Raw genomic sequence first — 8044 nt, forward strand, 5'->3', positions numbered from 1 at the left:
ATTTCCCGTTTGACTTATGCTGGCCTGTCTCTTGATGTGAACAAACAGACCGCTGAAGCAGTTGATAATATGCTATGTAAATTTGTATGGAGAAATAGGATTCATTATATTAGGAAGTCAGTTCTAAGGAACTCGTATGAACACGGTGGAATGAATTTTCTTGATTTTTCAACCCTAAATAATACCTTCAAAATAAATTGGATAAAACAATTTCTTAAAAACCCATCCTCAACATGGAACTTTATCCCAAACTTCCTATTTTCTAAACTTGGTGGCCTTAAATTTATTTTACTTTGCAACTACAGCATTGAAAAGATTCCTCTAAAGCTTTCTAATTTCCATAAACAAATGCTTCTTTCTTGGACTTTAATTTATAAGCACAATTTCTCACCTCACAGATATTATATCTGGAACAATAGAGATATATTATACAAAAGAAAATCTTTATTTTTGGAAAACTGGTTTGACCATGGTATTTATTTAGTCAAGCAGCTTCTCAACTCTAATGGCTTTTTAATGTCTTACTCTGAATTTCTCAACAAATACAGTATCCCCATTTCGCCAAAGGAATATGCTATTGTTTTTGACGCTGTTCCGTCTGGTGTGATTATGCTACTTAAAAGCTCCATTACATCTGAACTGTCTTTTTTGGAATTAGACCCTGCTGTCACTACTGTTGGTCAGATTTGCTTTTCTACGAAGAAGAGTAATAACAACTGTAATATACGTGCTTTATTTCAAAAAGACTTAATCTCTGTTCCCAATGTAGTTTCTCACTGGAATAGCCTTACTTCAGACTTGAACTGGAAAAGAATCTGGTGCCTTCCTTTTAAATTTCTGATTACAAACAAGATTAAAGAAGTTTCTTTTAAAATGATTCATAGATTTTATCCCTGTAAATTATTTTTATGTAGATACAAAAAAGACATTGCTGTGGACTGTTCATTCTGCAACCAATGTGAAGAAGATCTTTATCATCTGTTCTGGTCCTGCCCTGTTTCATGTGCTTTCTGGCAAGATGTTTGTACATTTATTTCCCTGAATGTCTTGTCTGATGTGTCTCTTTCATATGTGAATGTGCTGTTTGGGTTCCACTCCTATCCTGCGATCAACAAAGATCATTATTACCTCATCAACTTGCTTACTCTACTTGCAAAATACCACATACACAAATCCAAATTCTCTAATCACAATCCATCATTTTTAATTTTTGAGAAGGAACTCAAGCAATACTTTACAACAATCCAATATTCTTCAAACAAAAAAGCCATCAAGACCACTGAGCTATGCATTTTATATAATATTTTACTGGACTAACTTAACAAAGCTTATATATTATTTTGAACACTGTGACCCCTGGCATTGTAATGTTCTTTGAATTTAACAATATATGGATGTAATACTGTGAATACTTAACTGTTTTTTGAATTTGTAATGACCAATTTTTCAATAAAGTTTATAAAAAAAAAAATAAAATAAAAAAAAAAACATCTGCCCCGCCCGCGTTGATTCAAAACACATCTCTGCGTTGTGATTGGTTTAGCTGCCATCTGCCAGATTCAGGGCAGTATTTTCAAAATGAAAAGTGGTTCGAGGCCAGACCCAACCGCAGGCAAAACATTTTGCCGTCCAGCAGTTGGCGCTGGTTTTCCAGGCTAGCAGACTGCAGCTTTAACTTGAAACTCTCTGGGGCATAGAGCTTGAAAGTCCCGCCTCCTTGACGTCATTCAACTTCCTCCCCTCGGGACCACGGAAGTGTAATAATTTGACATTCAAGTCAATGACGGAGCCATGACGGAATAAAACTATTTTTTGTGCTTGATGGAATTGAGTCTTGCATTTCACATATGTTGTGTAGGACATTTTTTAATATTTTTTCATACCAGTAGCGTAACAGTTTAGCGGGCATAAGTGCTTCATTGTTAAGTTATTTTTCTGAGCATTTCTCGAACTACAGCATGTAGCGTTTGGCACGGAAAATAAACGTCATCACGTTTGGGCGCGCGGAGGAGTGGAAGAAGAAGAGCAATCATGGCGCTGTCGTTGGCCAGTTTCACTCAGTTTTTCGAGGGCGAACGAAAACTTGTGAGCCGAGGAGAGAACCACTACCAGTCGGGGCACGTGGAGAGCTTCTGCTATGCTGGTGGTGATATGTCTGGCTTCGTCCATGGTGGGAAATATGATCAGTGACGTAGCATATGCGACGCAATGTAGTCTTTTTACCCTAACTTTTTTTTACAAATCGCCAATGTTTTTGCATGAACTCATCCATATTTAACCCCAGAACATCATGCGTGTACTGTAAAAAGGCATATAATGACTGGGAACAGAAGACATCATCCTGCCCATGTCAATAGATCCAGGCATGAGGTCCCATGGGGACGACGGAAGTAGGAAAAAAAAGCAAAAAAGGGGGCGGGACTTTCAAGCTCTATGCTGCTGTTGCCTGAGTGTCAGCTTACGTCACACACACAGGCCGCCGCCTCTTTCGCAAAAGTTCAACGTCCAAAGAAAGTCTGTGGAACTCCAAAATGGACCTGAGGGAGCAGGCTGTGAACGCGTTGGCACACAACAAGAAAACGGCTCTTCTGATCGGCGGAGCCGGAGCTGCACTTCTGGGAGTCGTCCTTGGCTATAAATACACGTCGCGGAAGCCAGAAAAAGCCGTTCGTGTGGGCGTAGTGTCGCAGCTCCTCATTCACCCGCTCAAGTCCGGGAAAGCGGTATCTGTGGCTCTCGCAGAATGCCAGAAAATGGGGCTGAAGTTTGGCGAGCTGCAGGATCGGTGAGTGTTGCGCACGACGCATTCCTGTCAGCGGAGGTTCAGAGTGCGACCAACAGCTGCCATGTATTTACTGACACATTTTGACATGAACATAACAGTCTGCCCACACAAACATGCTTTGAAAACCTCTACTTCCATTTCTACGCGATTACTGCTCTAAAATACTGCAACATGTTCACATACAATACACTGCAAAAAAAAAATATTGGATTGGATTATCCCCTCACAAACACAGACCCCTGTTAGTTACAGCATTTTGTCTTAAGAGCGAGGTTGCGCCGAGTAAGAATCAGCTAAAGCTCATAATGGACAAAGGTCCAACAGGTGCGAGTTACTCATCACTAAATGTTCCCCTAAATAATAAGTCATAAACATCTGTAGCTTAGATAACATCCTGTGGCTGCGTAACACTTTGAACGGGCTTTATGAAGACTTGAAACAGAGTCCAACCTTGCAGGTTATTCAGAGAGACCTGCTCCTGTTACTTCCAATTCCGACCTCAAACTTGTAAAGTAAAATAAAGATTCTGTAAATGTCTAAGTGTCACATCATACATTTTGCGAACCAGATTATTTCTCGGACAGCGAATGAAAATAAGAAGTGGCGTAAATCCATGCAGTATCCATGTGATGTCAGTGATGCTGTCTTGGTAGTTTTTGTTCTCTTTCCTGTAACTCGGGTCTGTAGGAGTTCAGACGCTGGAGTGAAACCAGGTTTGTCCACCTTTGCGTATGTTGTGTTTGCAGACACTGGATGGTGGTGACTGACGACGGTCACATGGTGACGGGCAGACAGGAGCCCCGTCTGGTGTTGGTGTCTTTAACCTGCGAGGAAGGTCACGTTTGTCTGAACGGACCAAACATGGAAGAGCTGAAGTTCCCCCTCAAGCAGCCAGACAACCCCATCCTCAACTGCAGGTTTTACGTTGATACTGCTGTAACTCCACAGTCCTTTCTTACTGAATATCTGGAGACAATTTCTTGCAGTAACCACTTGCTTGGTTAGAATTTTGGTCTTGACCCACCCCAGATTTCTTTATTACTGAAAAAGAAGGGGATATAGATGCATCAGTTTATTGAAACGCATGCAAACAAGGATGGAAACACAATATATAAGGCAAAAACACCACATTTATTCTCCAACACAGCCTGAACCCTCTTAGACAAGCTGTCTTGTAATTTCTTGAATTAGCTTTCAGGAGGAGTTCTTCAGGCTTCACATCCCAAAGCTCTTCTTTGGATGTTGGCTGATTTTTGTTCACCTCTCCGTCAGGATGATCCCACACTGCTTCAGTGATGTTGAGGTCCAGGCTCTCTGGAGGATCTACCTCCCTGTTGGCACCGATTTACACTCCAGGGGTCCGGTCAGATAGACAAATTTGCTTATGAACATTCCGAATTGTGTGAAATGACCCGGAAGCATCTAAGTAGCAGCCAAGATAAAAACAGTTTGAATTCTCAAAATGTGAAGGGGAGGTGCTCCAATACTTCCTTATTGATCTCCTTTTGCATAGGATACACTGAACCATCCTTTATGTGTGGTTAAACTCTCATTGCAGCGTGGTTGTGTTTCCCTAAGTCCTTAAGGATTCTTCCTTCCACCTTCCACTTAACTCCAAGATTTTTTTTCACAAGGTCAAGGAAAAGGTTGAGTTTTTTTTCGTTGTTTTTTTTTTTTTACTTTTCGACTGGACCCCACTTCTTGTGTCATTTGGCATGCCTCAGCCTTTGGTCCCAGGAACCACTCTTTTAATTTAGAAATTATTCTGAACAATTTCATTATTTTTCTCATTTTTTGGGGATTTATTTTTTGCCAGAAGAGAATTGTAACAGTAACTGCAGACTTACAGATGGATTTAAACTGAGTTCACGCTTCTGTTATCAGGACTTTAATACTTCTCTTCAGTCTCTCCTTCAAGACTTGAAACAGTTTCTTCTTGTCAAACAGAGTGTTTGGAGTTGACATTCAGGGCAGGGATTGTGGCGACAAAGTGTCTATCTGGCTTGGAAGTTATCTCGGGGAAGAGAAAACCTTTCGCTTGGTGCACTTTGAAGCCCAAATGAAGGGCAGGAGGTCAGCTGACAGCGAGCCACTTTTCCCACAACACGAGGTAATAAGCCTGCGTATTATAAGTTTAGACATACAGCATCTCCAGTGAAAATGTGATCATCTTCATGCAGGGTTTCAAACATTTCTCCAGATGGTGGCATACCCAGATGTTGCACCGGTGATGCTGCTGTCTGAAGCCTCTGTTAATGATCTCAGCAGCAAGTTGGAGAAGGCCGTCACGGTGGAGCGTTTCCGCCCAAGCATTGTGATCAGTGACTGCGAACCCTTTGATGAGGTGTGTTGTCAGCCTTTCCCAACATGGAAAATGTCGCTTGAATTTATCTTTCAGTCTCATTCCTCCAGTTGGCTGCATGATTAGAAATTTAAGTCACATAAACAAAGAAAATACAACACTCTGTAATGTAAAATTAAACATAAACCACATCTCAAAAATAACAGATCCAATGTTTCTGTAAACTATAGGCCATTAGGTTTTGTTTCATTTTCCCTCCTGACTGAATCATCATCATTTGCTTCTATACTCATGACTAATACCTCGCCCTTTTCAGTGTGAACAGCGCGGACTAAATTTATCGCCAACTGCTTTGCTTTTCCAGGATTCATGGGAAGAGATCCAGATTGGCAACGTGCGACTGCAGCATGTAATGTCATGTGGAAGGTAACACAGTTGATGCTTCACACAGATTTTAATGAGAGGCAGAATCGCTTAATTTACCAACAACAGTGAGTTTAAAGCAGATGTTGGGATTCGGGGCTCGATTCCCGGAACAGAAATGAAATGTTAAAATGTTACCTGAGTGGATGCAAACTCACCTGTAAACCTTTGCTGTTGCCAGATGTATTTCTACTACAGTTGACCCAGAGACGGGTGTAATCAGCAGGAAAGAGCCTCTGGAAACACTGAAAAGGTAACATTTGAACTATACAGGAGGTGTCTTCTGTACATTTAGTTGTAACTTGTGTTGTCAGGTCAAAGCAGACTAAAAAAAAAACAGACCAGAGCGCACTGAAACACGGCGACAGAGAAGTGAGGAACAATGATCAGTATGTTCAGAAACATCTTGCCTTGTCTTTTTTAATCATCCATTTAATGTTGTATGTTGATGGACACACAAAAGGATTGTCATTTCTACACGATATTGTTAATACTCCTTGTAAATTGAAATAAGCCTTAGTTCTAGAAAGATCCACACCGCTGCAAAAAAATGTTTAAAAAAAAAAGTGATTATAACCATCAGATATATATTAAAATTAGGGATTTATTCTACTATTCAATATATTTCTACATGCTTTGGGTAAGATATAAGTCAGGGCGATACATTTTTATACAGAACGATCCAATTCGATGCAGTTCTTAATATTTGTTTTAACCTAAAGAATCATTTTCTAATTATGCATTAAAACAAGCCATTTCTATTAAAGTGGGAGTGGTCAGCTACCTTTTAAATAGATATATTTAATAAAAGACCAGGGAATTACAAGCATTTTTGGTACTTCATAACGTGATATGCATAAAAATGCATTTGTTAATTTTGGTTTGATTTTGTTCTTTAGTTTGATATACAGTGCCAGATTAGCGCAAGTTTATCTGTGAAATATTAACTAGTTGCTATTTTCTAAACGCCGCTCCAGTGTATATATACAGTGTATATATTGTAAATTCTACTTTGTTACATACTGCAATACTCTCAGAAACCTGTAAACAGGTTTTGACATTTAGTATTAATTGGAAAAAAATGTCATATTTACAGTCATTTTTGTTTTTATTTTTCCCATTGCTGAATATTTTGTTTCTTTTTGCTTCTTAGCTGTAGTTTCTTCTTGCCTTAGTTACAGTTTCCAGTATTTCTTCCAGTAATGGCCTTTAATATCTATAAGTAGATCATAAGTGCTTTTAAGAGTGCACTATTCTGTGCTTTTTTTCTGCTGGGGGAGTTGCACGACAGACAAAAACTGTAGGTGCCTGGACAAACAACAGAACTGTTGTAGGCAGAAGGCTGGACCCTCTCAGTGCTGTGGTGGAGCAACGGATGAGGAGGAAATTGTGTTCTGTTTTGGAGAATAATAAACATCCTGTCCACAGCATCCTAGCAGGACAGAGGAGCGGCTGCAGTGAGAGGCTCATTTCGCTGCGCTGCTGGACTGAGAGGTTCAGGAGGTCCTTTGTTCCCACAGCCATAAGGCTTTATAACAGTGACTGCTGAGTTCTTATCAAATTTATTGATTTATTTATTTATTTAGTCATTTATTATTATTAGTTAGTAGTAGTATTTTTATTAGAATTGGTATTACTTTTGTTGTTGTTAATATACAATCATTGTAAATATTAATAATTTTTTTGAGCTACTTCACTAATTTGAATTTCCCCCATTGGGGGATGAATAAAGTATTTTTCTATTCTATAAGTTGTAACAAAGCTGCATGTGTTTTAATTTGAACACATTATATGACATCTCCTGATTGAAAATTCTTTGACAGCTATCGCCTGTGCAAACCGTCCGAGAAACACGTCTACAAAAAGGCTCCGCTGTTTGGGCAGTTGCAGATTGTGAAGAAGACGGGGATCCTTCAGGTCGGCGATGTGGTTTACAAGATCAGCCGCTGATGGAGGGACTCGTGGGTCAGATGTGGAAACTTGATGCAGAGGGCGTGGGAGATCTTTCATGTTAGCACAATGTGTAAATCCACACAAATTAATTACACAAAGAATAAAGCACTAACATTGTAAAAAAGCACAAAAAAATACTGTGTTCAGTGAGGCTGTGAGTCAACAGACACAAATGAAATAACATTTATCAGCAAGTGTAACAGGAATGTAACAGGAATCATGTCCATCACTATCTCTCCTGAAACCTGGATTAAACCCATTTCTAACGTTTGCAATTTGTGCCTGCTGGTTATTGAATTCTGACAATACGCAGCACTACTGAAGAGAGAAACTGAACTCCCCTGAGACTTTGCAAAGCAGCACATTACAGGACAGAGAAGTACTGCCACGTCTTTTTATCGGCAGGTAGCAAAACATTTCAAATGATATCTTTGTCATATGTTCCTCTGTGCACTTGCAAAGGTTGAAGTTTCATTGTCCATCTGTTGGTCAGCATGATTACACAAAAACCACAAAGTCCATATTTCATGAAACTTGGTGGGGAGGTGTGGACAGAAGCCATTGAATTATGGCGGCAAATA

At 39.7% G+C, this 8044-nt stretch overlaps 1 protein-coding gene across 1 annotated transcript; it reads left to right on the forward strand.

Moving 5' to 3' along the window:
• Positions 1 to 2443: 2443 nt before the first annotated feature.
• Positions 2444 to 7733, forward strand: marc1 (mitochondrial amidoxime reducing component 1). The gene is made up of 7 exons (XM_075448802.1): positions 2444 to 2785; positions 3532 to 3702; positions 4733 to 4895; positions 4986 to 5129; positions 5452 to 5513; positions 5692 to 5763; positions 7334 to 7733. Exons 1-7 carry the CDS (start codon positions 2532 to 2534, stop codon positions 7458 to 7460), a joined length of 993 nt encoding a protein of 330 aa, XP_075304917.1. The 5' UTR covers positions 2444 to 2531; the 3' UTR covers positions 7461 to 7733.
• Positions 7734 to 8044: the final 311 nt, after the last annotated feature.

This window comes from Odontesthes bonariensis, chromosome 17, assembly GCF_027942865.1.
Source record: "Odontesthes bonariensis isolate fOdoBon6 chromosome 17, fOdoBon6.hap1, whole genome shotgun sequence".
Lineage (NCBI taxonomy): Eukaryota > Metazoa > Chordata > Actinopteri > Atheriniformes > Atherinopsidae > Odontesthes > Odontesthes bonariensis.